We start from the raw sequence: 20,883 nt of genomic DNA on the forward strand, positions 1-20,883 counted from the left end.
ATTCAGGGCACTGTGTTCAGTTTTGCAGATGGCAAATAGAAAAATGCGAATGATGCCATCTAGAGTTGTGCGGTGCACCACCTGCCCCACCATTTGCAATGGCCCTGTCATGCACAGAACCTCATTTAAAGCTTTTCAGGCATGGAATTCTTTTTCCATTTTAAATTGATTTCACATCCATTTGGTCTTCATCACAGTTTTGTGAGATTGCAGGGCTAGTGTTATTCTCCAGACCACAGGTAAGAAAACCAAGTTCTAGAAAGGAACTGGGACTATTCTAGGTGACTGGTAGAGTGAGATTAGAACCCAGCACTGGTAGCTCTTAATTCAGGGCCATTTCTACTAGCCAAACCCACTTAACCCAGTCTTTCAGAAACACATCTGGGATGTAAGAGATGGGCAGGTGGAGAGTTGCTGAGAGCAGAGGGGCTGCTGAGTAAAGGCCTAATCTTCTCCCTCACCCCAAACCTGGCCTCTGGCCTGGCCCAGCCCTCCCCAATGGCCAATTTCCCTTCTTCATGCCCCACCTCTCCACACCCAGGTTTGAGCGGGAGCAGAATGACACCTTCATCATGGAGATCCTAGACATTGCTCCATTCACCAAGATGCGGATCCGGATTGATGGCTTGGGCAGCCGGCCAGAGTGGTTCCTGGAGAGGGTAAAATGTCTAGACCCTCACTCTTCCTTCCAGCCACCACCCACCCCTTCCCCCTATTCCTCTGGCTTGTCAATGGACCTTGCTAAAACAAATGTCACCATAGAGGATCATTACATGAACCCAGCCCATATGATTCAGCACGCCCTTTGGCATGAATTAATCCGAGAATGTTTTATTTATTTGTGTCCAGTGAGAACTGAAGCAACTGTCAGGTAATTCAACTTGAGCTGTCAACTTTACGTGGACAGAGACCCGAGGAAGGGGAGGGGTGGTGTGGGCTTCCTTCAGGACAGCAGCTGGGTGGGTTGAGAGAGGAGGAGCAAGGCCTGGGGCAGAGAGAGGCTGCCATGGTGGGAACTTCAGGCAGGATGGCAGAAAGCTTACTGGGGCCTCTGCGATCATGGAGTTAGGTAGCTGCCTCTTTTTCCACTGTGGCCCTCTGAGTCTGAGCTTGGTCGTCAGCACCCTGCCTGAGGATCCTGGATCCTTGGGCTCTCAGTTGGGCTGAAGCCAGCCTTGGGGATGCGATGCTGGGATCTTCAAGGAGCAACAGCAGCACGGGATTTCTTAGTTCTGCCTCCATCCTCCCACTCTTCCCAGCATACCTATGCACGGGCACATGTGCACACACACACATGCACATGGCCACAGACTCAGTTTCCACCAAGAAAGGAAGGCAGCTGCTCCTTCTCAGGACCTCTCATCACTTCCTCACCTTCCCCAGGCTGTGCGGCTCTGTGCCTCCAGGCTGCCCAGAGGAGAGTCATTAACACTTGCTGCTCCGGGGCAGAGAGAAAGGCATCCAGGGCATAGGGCTAAGCTTCACTTATTTTGATGAGAACCCCATGATGTTAGGAGTCCAACGGCTTTCCATGCTAAGAGTGGCTCCAAAACTGGAGGCCCCTGGCAGCCAGGAGGAGCCTCACCTGCAGCCCCACACTCACAACAAAGGCAATGACTATGCTGACGAAGATGACCTTCCTGCAGCCTCCGTGTCACACGAGGTCCTAGGCACACCAATATGTGTGTGGTGTCCTCCCTACATAGTGTGTGTTAGAATCAGGTAGCATAAAAAAACATCACGGACTAGAGGTTTGGAACAACACACATTTATTACCCCCTCACTGTCATAGAGGCAGAAGTCCAAGGTGAAGGTGTCGGCAGGGCCACACTCCCTCTAGGGAAGCATCTGTTCTGGGCTACTCTCCTGGCTTCTGGCAGTTCCCTGGCTCGGGGCAGCATCTTGCCAGTCTTCACATGGTGTTCTGGGTGCTTGTCTGGGTGGTAGAAGATTGGACTAGGGCCCAGTGTAATGACCTCATCTGAACTGATTACACCTATAACAATCCCCTTTTGAATAAGGTCACATTCTGAGGGACTGTGGGTTAAGAATTCAACATATGAACTCTGGGGGAATACAATTTCACCCATAACACAAAGCCCTGCAGTCCCCTGCCTAAGTCAGCCCATGCATCCTCATCTACCAGAGGCCAGCTGTCCTGCATTGCCTCAGGCTCCTCCTCCCCTGTTCAGCCATTAGCAGATTTTCTTGAGTCAAAAATATGGGGCCCACACCAAGGACTATCCTGCAGATGTCAGCACTCTGCTCCCAGGTGGTCTGTTTTTCTGTCACTCATTCAGCAAACATCTCTTGTGCACAGTGACAGGTACCTCTGAGGATAGTTTTAGGTGAATTGCCCATTCCCAAATCCCAAGCTAGGGCAGTCCTTGTGAGGACTTCAAACCCCATGGCAAGCACACAGGACAGGGCCTTTGTCCTGGAAAGGGCCCTTTCCACACCCCCTGGGTCTCAGTCGCAAGCGCTTGTCTCAGGTCTGGGATCTCCAGGGTTGGGATCCGGGGAGGGGCTGCATGGGCCAGTGGGTGCTGGTGGAGGTGAGGGAGGGCAGGGCATTCCCACGGTGGCTCCCTTTCCCCCAGATCCTACTGAAGAACATGAACACTGGAGACCTGACTATGTTCTACTATGGAGACTGGCTGTCCCAGCGGAAGGGCAAGAAGACCCTGGTGTGTGAAATGTGTGCCGTTATCGATGAGGAAGAAATGATGGAGTGGACCTCCTACACCGTCGCAGTTAAGACCAGCAACATCCTGGGTGGGTTGGGGGTCCCTCACACCTCCTGCTCCCTTGCCCCTCCAACCCTCAAATTCGGGCTGAGGCCCTGGTTTCTTGTCAGGGCGTTTTTCTTTATATGGCCTTCCAAAATCTAGTCAATCCAAGTCTTCTCTACAGTGTGTCACTTTCTGTCTGGACAAAACATTTCCTCCCAGTGAGTGACTGGTTCCCTCCCTCCTCCCTTGGGGAAATAGGGGAGAACATGACTGGGGAGTATGGTCAGCACTTTTGGAAATGGTACATTTCCAATGGCTCTGGCTTGACGCAGAGCCTTCCCATCTTCCTTCTGCTGCCTGGCACCACTCGCCCAAGAGCCATGCACCTCAGGCATGCTCGGACCCGTGTGCTTGGTGGCCATCTACCATGTGCTGGCTTTGGCTGTGGGTCTTAGGATACAGATGTGCTGCCCAGGCCCTTGCAGGTCTGACCTTCATTGGAGCAACCACAGTGCAGTGTGGTGATGCTCTGATGGATGCAATGCCAAAGTCAAGTCCAGAAACACAAACACAGAAGCCAGGCAGACAGGGCACCCAGAGGAAGGGCCTTCTAATCAAAAGTACTAGCATGTCAAAGGCCAGGAGCTGAGAGGGAACATACTGTCGTCTAGGCATGGGGGACATGCTACCTACACTCCCCTATCCCAAGTCTGCTCTCTAGGAGCCATTGCAAAGAATCTGGCATTCATCACATTAATTATAAATGGTGAATGAAGGATTAACTTGTTGGCCATGGTAGCTTACATTTTCAACAGAGTAGCCTCTTGCCAAAGAAATGAAGCTCTCATGGTAGAATCTCAGGCATGAATGATAGGTCAATAAAGCTAGTAAATTTTGTTGGGGGTACCTCCTTTCTTCCTATTCTCACAATGGAATTTTCACCCCTATTGCTTAAAGTTCCAAGTGTCCCCAAGTTTTCAGGCCCCTCCATCCCTTTATGATGCACTCAGAAAATGATAAATTCATTGATAACCACAGATGTGTGTCAGAAAAGCTTCACTGGTTCACCCCTTCCAGAAGCATTTGCTTTTGATTTGGGCCAATACCTGTATTTGGCTTAAGCAAATGAAATGAAGCTCTAGTGTAGAATGTCAATCAGAGACAGATTTAGGGAGCACAGAACTTCCCTGCTTCCTTCTGAACCCACACTGTGCAGGAGGTAGCCTATGTTTCTAAATTGTAAAGACAGCCTATATGACACGCCTTTTAAGTTTGGGTGTATTTCCCCAGAAATAGATGAGTTTTGTACTAAACCATTCACACTTGCTGACCACAACTCCAGTTAGACCAAAAGCTTTTGTAAGGCACAAAGGTAAGATGAAGAAGAGAATTGGAGACCTAGGACATTAATTGACCCTTTCCAACCTCACCCCTGGCCTTCTTGAGTCTGTACTCTGTCCACCTGTACCCCTGGCTCCTCTGAGGAGTCCGGGATCAAGGCCAGAGCAAGAGGGCTGTGTGTCAAAGAGGCTGGCACCCCAAGCCTCACCTTGTGTACCCTCCAGGAGCAGGCACTGATGCCAATGTGTTCATCATCATCTTCGGGGAGAATGGGGACAGTGGGACACTGGCCCTGAAGCAGTCGGCAAACTGGAATAAGTTTGAGCGGAACAACACGGACACATTCAACTTCCCCGACATGCTGAGCTTGGGCCACCTCTGCAAGCTGAGGGTCTGGCACGACAACAAAGGTAGCTCCCACTCAAGGCCAGGTTGGTGGGAGGGCGGCCCTCAGCTCCCCTCCTGAGCCCTTCTTCCCTCCTTGGCATCATATTGACTCTGATTACCCCAGGGTGGCAGGCAACCGAACAGTTGATGACCACCACATTGATGCTTCCATCAGTACTAAAGAGACAGTATTTCTGGGCAAATATTTTTAGAGATGAAGCTTAGTTCCTCCTGCTTTCTCCCTGGGTGATTAGTGGTTCTCCATTGTTTGTGATTTCAGGCCATTAATTTGACTTAGTTCAGACATAAAAATTAAGGGAAAAAAAGCTAAATTCATTTCCCATGGATTTTCTATAAACTATTATGTTTGTGCCGAGTGCAGTGGCTCATGCCTATAATCCCAGAACTTTGGGAGGCCATGATGGGAGGATTGCTTGAGCCCCAGGAGTTCGAGACCAGCCTAAGCAACATTGTGAGATCCCATCTCTACAAATTATTTTAAAAAATGGCTGGGCATGGTGGCATGCACCTGTGGCCCCATCTACTTGGGAGGCTGAGATGGGAGGATTGCCTGAGCCCAGGAGGTCAAGGCTGCAGTGAGCTACGATTGTGCCACTGCATTCCAGCCTGGATGACAGAGTGAGACCCTGTCTCAACAAAAAAAAAATAAATAAAAATAAAAATAAAAAAGAAAAAGGATTATGCTTGTTTATAATAGTAATCCTAAAGTAGTTGAATTCACTTATAAATATAAACTATGAAATAGGATATAAACCAAGTGAGAAACTTATTTTTAACTACGCAGTGCCTAAGGAATGGTTTGTCATTTCTATAACTGTGATGACGTTCATGTTCTTAACATTTCTTTGGTTATCATTTTGCTGTCTGTAAGCCACTCTTTATTTTCTCTGGCTTTGGGCCTATAAGTTCTATTTGGTATGATTATAATAGAGTTGTTAAATATTAAATTCCACCTCCTTGATGCATACTGCTTTCTTCATTCACCTCTTTTATCTTCTGTAGAAACATGTCTCTGCAAAGCTATCTGCTCAAAGCCTTCTCTAGCCTTTGCTGGGTCTCCCAAATGGCTGCCCAGAGCTGTCCTGAATGTTGTGTTGCTCCTCACTTCTTCGAAACCCCCGCTGAGGACTAGCCTATCTCTCATGGTCACTGATGAAACCCAACTCAGCAGTTTGCAACCTCTCTTCTATAGGAGCTAAACTATTTTACTTTAACATGGATTAAACAGTTAAAATTTTTTCCATAACACAGAATAAGCTCAGACTAGGCATTAATAAAATAGTTTTCAAAGCAATAAAATAAAAAATACTTACACAGCACTGCACAGTTTTCAAATTTCAGTGTATCCCACCAGTCATTTATATGATGAACATTATATACAGAACATATACAGTATTCATGACATGTCTGGGACTCTGTTCGGTATTAAAGATACAAACATTTGATCCTCAAAAGTACTTTGTGAGGCCAGGTGCTGTGGCTCACACCTGCTATCCCAGCACTTTGGGAGGCTGAGGTAGGCAGATCACTTGAGCCCAGGAATTTGAGACTAGCCTGGGCAACATGGCAAAACTCCATCTCTACCAAAAATGCAAAAAATAGCCAAGTGTGGTGGCTCATGCCTGTAGTCCCAGCTACTGAGGAGACTGAGATGGGAGGATCACTTGAGGTCAAGGCTGCAGTGAGCTGTGATTGCATCACTGCACTCCAGCCTGGGTAACAGTGAGACCCTGTCTCAAAAACAAAACAAAACAAAACAATAAAAAACAAACAAATAGAAACCTTTTTGAATTACTGCAGCAAAAGCACTTTATTGCTCCTCTTTTTACAACCAAGTAATATTGAGACCCAGTGAGGTTTGAATGTCTTACTTGGAACCACACAGCAAGGAAGGGAAACAGCCATCACCCAAACCCAGGACTTCTGATGCCTGTTCTAATCCACCATTCTGTGTGCCAGCCCATCTTGCCAGCCACCATTCTGCACCCTCACCAGCCGCTGTGTCAGGTGGTCAAAAAGAAGATGAGGTGATGAAAGGCAGCCTCTTTATCTCTGTTTGCTACACCCCTCAATATCAGGGTGTATCCGAGGTAGTCTAGTCCAGAAAAGCATGCAGTGGAAGGGAACTCTTCTTCCTCACTTGATCATTCAAGTGGCATTATGAGTCTGTGGAAAGAAACATACTTTCAAATCATGCTCAAACATCCTTAATGCACCTCTCCTCTTTCCCAAGATGAAAACAAAGCAAAGACCCCTGAGTTTTTTTCCCTCCCTCTCATCATCCATTCTGATTGTCTTAGGACTAGCCGCAGGTTTCCCAAGTCTGGTTGAATAACGGTAGCCATAATCATTAGGACCATCTCCTGCCCCAGACACTTCACAAGATCAGGATGAGATCTTCCCATGACACTCAACAGTGATCATGAAGTCAAGACAAGTGTGAAAGCATTGAGCCACATTCTGTGTATCTTCACAGGCCTAATTAGAGGGATTTGACAGATCAGATTAGTAAGGGTGGCAGGCATGGGGGTGTGGAAGGTGGGGACAAGGTCTGTCTACCCTAACTTGCTTGTCTACAGTCCCTCCTGTTAAAGTGCCTAAACCATTGTTTAGGAAGTATGTTCCCAGAAACTATGTCCCTGCCTTAATCAGAAAGAATCACATTATGTCTGTGGGCTTCCAACTCTCTGTCTGGCTACCAGCACACACTGGCAAGATGTCATTGCCGTTGAGGATAGGAATCATGCCTTATTCATCTCTATCTTCAAAACTGCCTATAACAGTGCCTGGAGCATAGTGAGGACTTAATAAATGTTAGTTTAATTGAGACTCCCCCCGAGAGCTGAGAAATACCAGGTCTTTTAATCCTGTTCTGCCATAACCTCTATCTCAGAAATAGCAGAGACACCAAAGGAATTAGAACCCTGAGAAGGAAGAAGTGGTATCCCCCAGGAGCCTGAGCCCTTCCTCTAAGGCTCACTATGAGACCAGAAGCATGGGATTCCCTAACATCTTCCCAGTCAGCCCAGAAAACTGGAGAAGGAAGAATTTCATGTAGACTACGATGACCCCACTTTTCCATGCTAGGGCCATTTACAATATGGGCATTTTATTCATGAGGGGTGAGAGTGGAGAATATAGCCAGAAGGACTGAGGATGCTGTGTTAAGGACCATACTCTGTAGAAATCACTCAGCAGTCTTGGGGCACAGGCAGAGGCAAAAGGAGCTGTCCACGGTTCAGACTCCTCTGGCTTGTCTCAACTCTGGACTCCACAAGCTGATCCAGGTTCTTCCCTTGGTGACTATTTTCAACCTGGCCTGCTACAAATATCCAGATGCTTGACAAGATGCTCCAGATTACCATGCATTCCACCCCCAGTTCACAGCAATAAAAGGTAGAGAGTTGCAGATCCAAGATCAGAGCTCATCTCTGCTTCCTGTCTGCAACTCCATCTTATCCAAATCTGAACTCCACCTGATTAACCCCTTTCTTCCCTGGATGGCTTCCCCTGTTGCTGCTATACCTTCTGTCTCAGCCTGTTTCTTTAGGATGAACCTTCCGGAGTCCTTTCAGCCATTCCTGCCTGCCTGTTGTACCCTTCTTTCCAAACCATCTAGGAAAGTAAAGGCTCATATATTTGAGAAGAAGGTTTAAAAAGTCATGTAATTACATTTCAGGAGTCCGGAATAATGATTGTATTCAGTGACATGCAAGTTTCCCCCTTTCTTGTTTTCATCCTCCTACCTGACATGTCCTCTCCAGAGACAAAATGAGCAGTCCAGGTCCTTTGCAGGCCTAACAGTTCCCTCAGTTTTAATATTTATTTCAGTTAACAAACCAATTACAGCTGGCTCTCACTATTCACAGTAGTTATGCCCTATAATGTTGCTGTGAACTCTGAATAGGCAAACATTGAACCATTGCTTCTGCAGGAAGTGCAGGGTTAGGTTCCTGTGAGCCTCTGATCACAACATTTTCACCAACTGATCAATAGATAACCTTGTTTTAGAAATGGGGAAAGGATTCCCTATTTAATAAATGGTACTGGGAAAATTGGCTAGCCATAAGTAGAAAGCTGAAACTGGATCCTTTCCTTACTTTTTATATGAAAATTAATTCAAGATGGATTAGAGACTTAAATGTTAGACCTAATACCATAAAAACCCTAGAAGAAAACCTAGGTAATACCATTCAGGACATAGGCATGGGCAAGGACTTCATGTCTAAAACACCAAAAGCAACGGCAACGAAAGCCAAAATTGACAAATGGGATCTAATTAAACTAAAGAGCTTCTGCACAGCAAAAGAAACTACCATCAGAGTGAACAGGCAACCTACAGAATGGGAGAAAATTTTTGCAATCTACTCATCTGACAAAGGGCTAATATCCTTTGATATGAGTTCTTTGAGTTCTACAAAGAACTCAAACAAATTTACAAGAAAAAAACAAACAACCCCATTGAAAAGTGGGCAAAGGATATGAACAGACAATTCTCAAAAGAAGACATTCATACAGCCAACAGACACATGAAAAAATGCTCATCATCACTGGCCATCAGAGAAATGCAAATCAAAACCACAATGAGATACCATCTCACACCAGTTAGAATGACAATCATTAAAAAGTCAGGAAACAACAGGTGCTGGAGAGGATGTGGAGAAATAGGAACACTTTTACACTGTTGCTGGGATTGTAAACTAGTTCAACCATTATGGAAAACAGTATGGCGATTCCTCAAGGATCTAGAACTAGAAGTACCATATGACCCAGCCATCCCATTACTGGGTATATACCCAAAGGATTATAAATCATGCTGCTATAAAGACACATGCACATGTATGTTTATTGCAGCACTATTCACAATAGCAAAGACTTGGAATCAACCCAAATGTCCATCAGTGACAGACTGGATTAAGAAAATGTGGCACATATACACCATGGAATACTATGCAGCCATAAAAAAGGATGAGTTTGTGTCCTTTGTAGGGACGTGGATGCAGCTGGAAACCATCATTCTCAGCAAACTATCGCAAGAACAGAAAACCAAACACCGCATGTTCTCACTCATAGGTGGGAACTGAACAATGAGATCACTTGGACTCGGGAAGGGGAACATCACACACCGGGGCCTATCACCGGGAGGGGGGAGGGGGGAGGGATTGCATTGGGAGTTATACCTGATGTAAATGACGAGTTGATGGGTGCTGACGAGTTGATGGGTGCAGCACGCCAACATGGCACAGGTATACATATGTCACAAACCTGCACGTTATCCACATGTACCCTAGAACTTAAAGTATAATAAAAAAATGTTTAAAAAAATAAAAAAAATAGGTAACCTTGTTTTATGTGTATTTCTGTTTAAAGACACCTTAGTATTTACTGTTTATTCATTAACATTGAACTCATGACCAACAGCACTATAACTCATGCCTGAGTGAAGCTTGTCTAACATGTATCGTTTCTGGAAGGCACACTCCAGCCTTCTTGCATTTAGAAACACTAAATAGCACTTCAGCTTGAGTATCAAGCACTATGTTTGAGGGCCATTTTAAAACAATAAACTCACTAATAAATAGCACAAAAATGTGAAAACATGGCACTAAATAGACCATGAACAGGACAATTGTTTATGGCATGAAAGATGAAACAAGAAGGCAGTGTTGCCTTGTTCAGCCTCAGCTGAGAACATGTGCATTTGGCAACTAAAATTTTTTGCCACTCTGCATATGTCCACAAATGACCACATGAGTATTAATTTAGGGTTACAAATAAAATTTGGCAAATAGCCAAATCCACAAAGATGGAACATGTGAATAATGAGTATTAACTATATATCTATTGAGTACTTACTGTCAGGCATTGTGTTCAGTGCTAGGGGCAGAGTAGGGAGCAGCAGACAAGATTCCAGTCATCAGGATGACCTTCTAGCAAAAATTACATGTATTAAACAAGTAATTAATTTAAAAAATGATGTGCCTCTAAAATGGAGGTCCACAGGATGCTAGTCCGAGGACTCAGAGAAAACCCCCCTGAAGACGGGATATTTAAGCTGAAACCTCAGGAATGAATAGGAGGAGCTATTAGGTGAAGTGTGGTGTTTGCTAAAAATGAAGGAACACATGTGAGGTAGAGTGAATAGCAAATATAAAAGCCCTAAAATAGGAAAAAAAATCTTGATATGTGCCAGAAACTAAAGAAAAATCCAGAATGACTACAAAATAGGGAATAGGGGTGGGAGCTACAATATAGATAGGAACCAGGCCATGCATAATGTTATAAGCCATATCAAGGATTGGGTTTTTATCCTGACTGTACTGAGAAGCCATCAAGGCATCTCAAGAACAGGAATCACTCAGAGAAGATCATTCTAGTGTCTGTGGGAGATAGGTTAGATGGAGAAGAAAATAAGCTTCAAAAGATGATTAGGAAATTGGTGGGAGAATGTCTTGCAATATGATGATGGCAGTGGGGATGGAGAAAAAGCAGACAGATCTGAGAAATATTTAAGGCAGAGGACTTGTTAAAGGTTTGCCTGAGAAGACTTGAACAAGAATGGTGAGGATGCTGGAGAACTTTCTTCATCCTGATGAGTTTAATTTGAAGGCCTGAGTGACATCTAAGGGGTGATGTCCAGTAACAGTGGGGTCTGGACCTCAGGAGGAAAGCTAGTTGGGAGACTGATCTGAGATAGTAATCTAAAAGGTGTTAGTGCAGAGAGAGTAGTGAAGTCATCAATAAAGAGTGAATAAGAGAGTCTATGGAGAAAGTGAAGCTTGAGGAAAGCAAGGGTGGTATAGAACAGATTCCTGAGAATTTCAACATTTGAGGTGAGACGATGGAAAAAAAAGGAAGAGGAGGGGGAGGAAGAAAGGAGGAGAAGGAATTACCTCCGTCTTTTGTACTTCCAAAGTGGGATGTGCCTGGGGAGGAAACTGACATCTGGGGAACTCTGTAATGCTGAAAATTGTTCACTGGCCATGAAATCCCAAGATGCGGTGTGTCAGTTCCCTACTCCATAGTTTCCTGGGCATAAATTTAATAGAGGAAACATGAGGCCTCATTTGCCTCCAAATAGCAAAGCAATTCAAAATATTTAAAATGTTTATTTCTCCCTAGCAAATTTCTAGAATCCTTTGCTTAAAAATGTCATTATACAGCCAAATATTTAAGCCACTGTATGTAACTGGGAGAAAGGAAGGGGTGATGAACAGCTTTCTGTAATTTGTGGATTTGTGTTTATTAGACAAAAATGTTCCTCATTGCTTCCTCCCCCTGACACACACACACACACACACACACACACACACACACACACACACACACACACAAAGTCAGGAAATCTTTTTCACCTAGCCTCACTCTGTCTGCTCTCTGGTCCTTTTTGTAATGTGGAATTGTCTTTATTCCTGACTATTCTGACCCATCCAAAGAATGGCATGGTACATTCAAGCTTTCAAAAACTAGGGTCTCTCTAAGATTAGCTATTTTCATTCAAAAAGTTTTCTTTGTTATTCTCTCTCTTCTTTTTTCCTAGATCTCTAAACTTTCATTCCAGCCCTTATTTAAATTTCACCTTGCATGAAGTAACTTACATCTTTTGCCCAAGCTAACAGACATTCACAGATACCCAAGAGATAACTTTGCACCTGCAATTCCCTTCCCCCACTAAATTCTTACGCATCCTTCAAAATCCAGATTAATATCACCTTCTCCATGAAGCTCCCTGATTATCCCAAATGAAGTTAGATGCTCCTACCCTGTGCTCCTAAACTTCTCTGCTCATACCTCTATATCTAGCACTCACAATGCTGAATTGTAATTGTCTTGCCAGTCATAATTGGCAGACTTTTGAGTCTCTCAGGGGTAGAAACTTTGATTCACATTTGTATGCCGAAAGACTGGCATTTAGTAGGTATTTAACAATTATGTACTAAATAAATAAATTGATGTTGAACATCAGTTTGTAGCAGTTTCTGAATCCTAAATAGATGGCTCCAGAATTCTGTCCTTTTCTAGACTTCCACATATATATCTTTCTCCCCTGTAGGTGATTGAGGGGTTTCTAGATGCAGCAATTATATCAGACACACTTGTTAAAGCATTTGTAATTATCCAAGGGTAGGTGTTATGGGTGAAATAGTGTTCCCCATCCACCAATTTCTTCTTCACCAAGAACCTCAGAATGTGATAATATTTGGAAATACGATCTTTGCAGATAGACTTAATTAAGAATCTTGAGATGAGATCACCATGGATTTAGAATGGGCCCTAAATCAATGATGACTTGTGTCTTTATAAAAATATGAGACAACACGGAAAGATGCCAAAACAAGAGCATATGAAGATGGAGGCAGAGATTGGAGCTGGAGATAGCAGTAACAAGCTGAGGAGCACCAAGGATTGCTGGGAGCCACCAAAGCTAGGAAGATACAAGGAAGGATTCTTCTCTAGAGCATTCAGAGAGAGAATTGACCTGCTGACACCTTGACTTCAGACTCCTGGGCTCCAGAACTCTGAAAGAATAAATTTCTGTTATTTTAAGCCACCAAGCTTGTGGTAATTTTTTTGATGGCCTAGGAAAATAATATGGTAGGTAAAACCTTCTGGGGAAGAGTAAAGACTTTCCTAGGATCTCAATATGAACAATCTGCCTCAGGATTTGCTACTGGGTGGAAAATGTCAAGGCCACTGGACCAAGATAAAACTCACCAAATCAGAGTGTGGTCCCATCTGAGAGCCTAGAGTCAGCAGGGTTTAATTGCAGCAGCTTAAGGCATAGCAAGGCTGGGTGGCCCAGAGTCCTAACACTAAATTTGGTGTCAAGTAGTGATCTGTTTAGCAAGACCATTGCTCCTAACTTTTACAACTGGTGTCTCCACAGCCCTGAAATTAGTTTGGTAATAACTGGGGCACAGAAACCAATTATTCCCCTAGGCATGAAAAAGAGAGGAAACCCAGACCTGAAAGGCATTGTAGATTATTTTCTGATCCCACTCTGCAATTGTCATTTAATTCCAGCCACGGAGACCTCTGCCTTGTGACCTAACTCCCACCGTGCATTCTGCCATGATTATATCTGCCTGTCTGTGGTTTAGAAGCTCTCTTATGTCCTCACTTCCTCACTGAAAGTTCTTCCTATTGCCCTGCCTTGCTTGAGCCCACTCCCAGAACAGTCGACATATCTGAAACTACATGTGTATTCTGTCCCTTTTACTTGAGCGTTCACTCCACAGGTACCATCGTCTTGTTCATGTTCTTTCCCTAATGCCTATCACATTGCCTATAATATAATAAGGACATAACATATTTTTGTATAATTTAATTATACTTATACTTCTCTTTCAGACCCTTCCCTGTCTTTTCATGCTTCAGTTATAGGGAACTCAGTTTTCCCCAGAATCAGTGTTCCTTGTGCCTTAGTGCTTTTTAAAAAAGTTGAGTCCTGGCCGTGAAACTCAGACTCATGACTAAGTCCTCCAATGCCAGCTGCCCCTCCTCCCAGACACTAATTGCACACATATCCAGACTTTCTCAGTTTTCTTGATGCATTTTTCTACCATGCAGAAACGTGACTCCAATCAGCCAATTCCTTCCATCTCGTCACGGTCAAAATATGAAAGAGGCGGGTTCAGCACCGTGGACAGTTCTAAACCACTCCAACCTTGTGACTAGTTACTATTGTTACTCAGATGCCAGCCTTTCCAAAGAGCTTGGCACCCCACCCCACCACCACTTTGAATAGCAAAAGACTATTTGATTGCCTTGGACCCATAATGGCTCTTGGATTTAAAGAAATCCTGAGTGGTTGATGCAATCCTCTTCTCCTTGTAGTCAAAGAAGTGGCCCTCCTCCCCTTCAACAGACACTGGGTCTGAAACCAGGATAATATCACTGGTAGGTTTTCAGGTTCATCAAGAAAAGGAAGATTTCTGTATCCTTATTTTTTTATTTTATTTTTGAGACAGAGTCTCACTCCGTTGCCCAGGCTGGAATGCGGTGGGGCCATCTCTGCTCACTGCAACCTCCACCTCCCAGGTTCAAGTGATTCTTCTGTCTCAGTCTCCCGAATAGCTGGGATTACAGGTGTGTGCCACCATACCCAGCTAATTTTTGTATTTTTAGTAGAGGCGGGGCTTCATCATTTTGGCCAGGCTGGTCTCAAACTCCTGACCTCAAGTGATCCACCTGCCTCAGCCTCCCAAAGTGCTGGGATTACAGGCATGAGCCACAGTGACTGGCCTTTCTGTATCCTTATTGAGCCCATGTGGTTGAAATACTAGGTTTAGGGGAGGGACAGAGAGGACAGACAGATTTTGTGTCCAACTTCCTTTTAATGATAACTTTCTCCTCCAGGGATGGAAGTTTAAATGTTAATACAAAGATGGCTAAACATGTCCTTAGCCTCTCTCTATGCCACACTTTTTATGTTTATTTAAAATTTTTTTCCAGATACCTTATACTTCCCTTGCATAGACATTTATGAGGAAAAATATATTTTGTTTGAGAGTCTTCTACAATAAAGACGGGGATTTCTGAACAAATACCATATAAATCAGATGACAAATGCTTAGTTAACTTAAAGCATAGCAATCTTCTCTTTCTCTGAATCTACCTTTCAACCATTTTTGTCTATTCAATAGTTCCTTTTTAGTGAAAAATTTTAAACATGCACAAAAATGAAGGGAATAGTGTAATAAACTTCCACATAGCCATCACCCAAGTTCAAGAATTATTAATTATTGATTTAAATTTGAACTATTGAAATTTGTCACATCAGCTTCATTTTTCATACTTTTATTTATTCTTTTTGGTTGCTGGGGGATATAAAATCAAATCCTAAACTTCATGTCATGTCACCCGAAACATAGTGTGTATTTATTTATTTATTTATTTATTTATTTATTTATTTATTTATGGAGTCTCACTCTGTCACCTAGGCTGGAGTGCAGTGGTGCCATCTTGGCTCACTGCAACCTCCACCTCCTGGGTTCAAGCGATTCTCCTGCCTTAGCCTCCTGAGTAGCTGGGATTACAGGTGCGCACCACCACATCTGGCTAATTTTTGTATTTTTAGTAGAGACAGGGTTTCACCATGTTGGTCAGGCTGGTCTCTTTTTAAAATGAACATTTTCTTACAAAATTACACCACCATTATCATACTTAACAATGATTTATTTGTATTGTTCAATTTCCACTCCATGACGAATTTTCCCAATACTATGTAATATATAAATTTTCTTAATATTGTGTATGGAATATATGGAAAATAAGTAAATTTCCTCAGTACTGTATACGAGTAAGTTTGTGAGGAATACAATGTATTGAGGAAATACTGTTTATTGATGTAATATGAAGTACACAGAAGTCCCATTATTATTGGTGCTAACATTGAACAGTGGATATAGGGACTGCCAGCCTGACTACTCCACTATAAAGTTTCCTCATAACTCTTCATCTAGTAGACTCATCCAGTGATGATCAATTAGGGTTACAAATGGTGATTTTCTAATTCTTTCATTTCTTATTCATTTAGTAGCTAGAATTTTTCTGTTAAAAAATCTCTCAGGCTATTTGATTACCATAAAATATAGTTCATAGAGGAAAATCAAGACAAGTGATTAATTCTCCATAATTCCAATTACCCACATAGCTTTTATAATACTGAACGAATTATAACCAGAGTATTTATTTTCTAAATTATCTTGTTCTTCATGCCTTCTTTGGTTAAATTAAGGCTCTGAGGAAAGAAAGAATTTATGTGTTTTCTTTTGAAAAATATAAATTCATAGAAATATTAGGTTGGTGCAAAAGTAATTGCAGTTTTTGCCAAAACCACAGTGACTTTTGCACCAGCCTAATATAAAGAACCTCAGAAGTCATCTATTTCAATCCCCACATTGTACAAGTAAGGATACTGAGGCATGGGGATATTATAATGTGTTCAGTTCGGTGGATATGCTGAGACTGCAACCTGATCTGCCAGATTCCAGAGTGTTGCTCTAGGTGACCTCTTAGATAATGTATGTGAAAAAGTATTTGTGGAAAAACAATAGCTAGATTCTCATATTCATACACAGCTAGGGCTCTGTGATGGTTCCATATCTTACTTCACACCATTTATTGATCTTACTAAAGAAATGTGAGTTGCCTAGATGAATCCTTAGCTTGTCAAAGATTATTTTCAAGAATGGAGTTGCTTGGTGAAGAAAATTATCTCCCTACCTGAGAAGAATTTTTAGTGGTTTGTGCTGGAGCAAAGAATTGACAGTTCACTTTAGAAAGTAAAAATCATTGATCAATTCTATGTTTATTGAATGCTAAGTCCATACCACTGTGATACAATTAAGAGCTCCTAAGATATGATTCTCCTCCCCTAAAATCTCACTAGAGAAGTCAGGCATACACATAATACCAGCCACAAAAGTTAGGGCATAGTCATGACCTGAATAGCAGAGATTTCTCAAGATGTCTGTGCTCATGGCCAAGAGAATGGACAAGCAAAAAATACTGAGAGCCTGGGGATTTTGGAGGACCTTGCAGAGGAAATGAGGTCTAAATTTTCCAGAGGACAATGGGCAGGTATTTAAAGCAAGGGAAAGCTGGGTGCCATAATGAGAAGAGAGGAAATGCCAAAGGGATGCTTAAATCCATCTCACTGCAATAAGGGATTTGTAAAAGGGCTCTTTCTTGATGAGGTGATTGGAGTCAGGCTGAAGAAGGCCCTAAATATGTAAACACAGAGTTGGGCCCTTTTGTCCCATCAGATGTGGAAAGCCACTGGGGAACCACAGGCAGGAGAAGGTGTGATGAACTCTAGGGAGCAACTGCCAGTCTCGCTCCCATCCAGAGACTGCCATCTCTTGCCTGAAAAGATGGGACCTCACACTGGTTCAGAGTTTCTAGGCCTTTTTCTTAAAGAAAACTTTGAAAAATGTGGGATAAAATAATCAATTCTACTAGAACAGGCCAGCCACCACTCACTGCTAGGGCTTTGAATTCTTTTTCCCATCCACTCTTAAAACTTCACCATTAGAGCCATTCTTCCCTATTCAATAATAGTGCACACCCATGCATGCAATAAACACTTATTTAATAATATGCCAAGCACTGTTCTAGGCATTGAAACATAGAGATGGATAGGTTACAAAAGGATCCTGTTCTCGAGGGGCTTACAACCTAGTGGAAGAAGACAAACTATACAATATATGAGAAAACAAAAGCAAACTTATTTCAGATTGTGAAGTGGGCATGTCATGATTGACAGCAAGTAATTGGGGATTAGGAAGCTTCTGCAAATAGGGTTGTTAACAAAGTCTTTCTCAAAGACAGAATATTTGATCTGACACCTCAGTGATGAGATGGTGTTGACATTCAGAGCCTGGGGAATATAGTTCCAAACAGACCAAATGGCAGATGCAAAGTTTCTAAGAAAAGAGAGGGCTTCATATATCAAGGGATAAAAAGGAGGCCAGTGTAGGTGGAACAGAGTAAGTGAAGTTGTGAGTACTATGAAATAAAATCAGAGGAGTGGAAAAGGACCAGATCATGTCAATCCTAATAGTCCTTGGTGAGCAGTTTGCATTTTATTCTGACAGTGATGAGAAGCCATTGGGGGGTTTTATATGGAGAAGTGAAAAAATCTGATTTATCATTTTAAAAGATGACTATAATGCGTGTGGAAAGATATTAATTATAGCATTGTGTATAGAAGTACAAGTCTGGATACCAACTAACTAACCATCAACAAGGACAAGATAAATAATTTGGTGGCATGTGCATTCAATGAAATACCAGGAAAATATGAAAAAGAATGTCAGTATTCATATTTTGATATAGTTTGTGAGTAAAAGGTGTCAAATAGTGTGGAGTGTTTCTTACTTTTGTGTAAAAAAATAAAGTAGAACCCCAAAAAAGAAGACTTTGTAAAGCAACGCATTATTTGTCAATTTCAGATGGTTCCTTCTTGGTCCACTGATATGGCTTGGCTCTGTGTCCCCATCCAAATCTCACCTTAAATTGTAATAATCTCCAGGTGTTAAAGGCAGGACCAGGTGGAGATAATTGAATTGTGGGTGTGGTTCCCCCATGCTGTTCTCGCGATAGTGAGTGAGTTCTCACAAGAGCTGATGGCTTCATTAGGGGCTTCCCCCTTTGCTTGGCCATCATTCTCTCTCCTGCCACCCTGTGAAGAGTTGCCTTCTGCCATAATTGTAAGTTTCCTGCGGCCTCCCCCACCATGCAGAACCATGAGTCAATTAAACCTCTTTTCTTTATAAATTACCCAGTCTCAGGTATTTCTTCACAGCAGCATGAGAACAGACTAATACGTCTGCTAAGGCCAGGTAGGATATCCACCATGTGGCTAGAGCTGGACACTCAGTTAGCCATTGCTGTACCTGTGACTCCATCTACCCATCTACTATCCTGCTGTCATCACTAGCAAAAACCAGACACATGACATCAGCCTGCCAGAGCCACCTGTTCCCAGTTGCATGTTTGATAGGTTCTTAGTGGGAGAAAGTCATGGTAAGATCTCTGTCAATCACACCCAAAATTTCCAAAACAAGGCGATTAAGTGAGCAGCAAGCACAAAGCTCATGGAAGGAGTTTCTCTGAAGAGTTCTAATTTGAAAATTGTGGATGGGGTCAGACAATGCCAGTTTTTGAGAGGACGGGGAAAGGGGACCACAGTGGGAAGAGAGGCAGCCTGCCACTGAGCACCAGGGCAACCCAGGCCAGACAGGCTCCTACTTTGGTTGTCTTTATCCATGCAGTGGGGGCAACGAATTATATGTGGATAAAGGTAAAGCCATCCCAGAATCCACCCTTCCCCTTAGCTCACTGATTTTCTCTGTCACCATTCTGGCTGGAGCCCAGAAAGTGTAATTCTGTAGTGAAAACCATGTGGGGTATAGAGCACAACAAATGGTGCACTCCAGCAACAGAAACAATCTCGTGATGGCCCATGTCTCCAGGTAATGCCATCCTCCTCCACTAGCATACTCATGCACACACTTACGCATGCAATCCCATGTTCAAACTTCCCATTGATTTCCTATTGCCATGATTCTGTAGAAAGACCTCCCTGACTCTGGTCCTGATACATTGAATCAGTAGTTCTCAAGGTGTCGCTTTAGGACCAGCAGCATTGACCTCACCTGGGAGCTAGTTAGAGATGGGCATTCTTGAACCCCACCACAAACCTACTGAATCAGAAACTCTGGGAGTAGGGCTCAATAATCTATAGTTTAACAAACCCTCCAGGTGATTGTGATACAGGCCCAGGTTCTCAGTCTTGGTTACACATTGGGATCACCTGGAGAGCCTTAATGACTACTGATGCCTAGGTCCCACTCCAGAGGTCTGTAGCAATCAAACTGTGTAAGAGCTGGATAGTAGAATCTGTGTGTGTGTGTATGTGTGTCTTCTGTCACACACACACACACACACACACACACAGTGAGGATGAACGGTGGGAGGAGGACAAAAACTCTTTCACCTGGACACCTTCCAATAGAATCAACAACTTACCACCTTTTTCTCTGCCTTCTTCTTTACCTGTCTCTTCCTTCCTATATTCCACTCCAGAAGTGTTTGAGCACTGCTTCAGCAGGTCTTCTCTGCCTCATTTCCAGACTGCATGCATTGAGGCTTGCTAAGTAGTTTAATCTTGGAGAGCTAGCAGTCGCACTGGAAGCAGAAGGTCTCATCTTCATGACACTATCAGGAAGCATCTCAGAAAGCAGCCATTTTGCAAACTTACAGGTGGAATTGGTCCTAATGTAGAAAAATTGAAAGATTAATTGAGTTAAAAAACAAATTTATCGTTAAAATAACTTACTGCTGGGCGTGGTGGCTCATGCCTGTAATCCCAGCACTTTGGGAAGCTGAGGTGGGTGGATCACCTGAGTTCAGGAGTTTGAGACCAGCCTGACCAACATGGAGAAACCCCGTCCCTAATAAAAATACAAGATTAGCCAGGTGTGGTGGTGCATGCCTGTAATCCCAGCTACTCGGGAGGCTGAGGTAGGAGAATTGCTTGAACCTGGGAAGCGGAAGTTGCAGTGAGCCGAGATCACGCCATTGCACTCCAGCCTGGGCAACAAGGGTAAAACTCCGTCTCATAAATAAATAAATAGATAGATAAATAAATAACTGACCACTGTTTAACTCAACAGAAATGTTTTAAAATTTAGCTTAACTCTATTGGTGCTGTTTTCCACTTCGGTGAAGACCTGTGTTTATAAAACATAAGTACTTTTTCAACCTGGAATGATGCTATACTAGGACCACCAATGTGTATTCCCTGCTGAGCCTTAACATGTGTCCCCTGTGATTTGGGTGACTGCAAGTGTCGTCTATCTTTTTGTGCCTCGTTGTGCTTTAAGACTCTTGG

General features: G+C 43.2%; 2 protein-coding genes across 2 annotated transcripts in view; both read left to right on the forward strand.

The window, feature by feature from the left end:
• LOXHD1 (lipoxygenase homology PLAT domains 1) overlaps nt 1-20,883 on the forward strand; it is a 183,419-nt gene that overhangs the window by 146,661 nt on the left and 15,875 nt on the right. Inside the window, exons 35-37 of the mRNA XM_050767982.1 lie at nt 542-659; nt 2,601-2,775; nt 4,298-4,483. Of these exons, the coding sequence (XP_050623939.1) occupies nt 542-659; nt 2,601-2,775; nt 4,298-4,483 (479 nt within the window). The remainder of the gene's footprint in view (nt 1-541; nt 660-2,600; nt 2,776-4,297; nt 4,484-20,883) is intronic.
• The window catches only part of ATP5F1A (ATP synthase F1 subunit alpha), a 541,488-nt gene that overhangs the window by 112,520 nt on the left and 408,085 nt on the right, over nt 1-20,883 (forward strand). The gene's annotated exons all lie outside the window — the stretch shown is intronic.

This window comes from Macaca thibetana, chromosome 18 (assembly GCF_024542745.1).
Source record: "Macaca thibetana thibetana isolate TM-01 chromosome 18, ASM2454274v1, whole genome shotgun sequence".
Taxonomy (NCBI): domain Eukaryota; kingdom Metazoa; phylum Chordata; class Mammalia; order Primates; family Cercopithecidae; genus Macaca; species Macaca thibetana.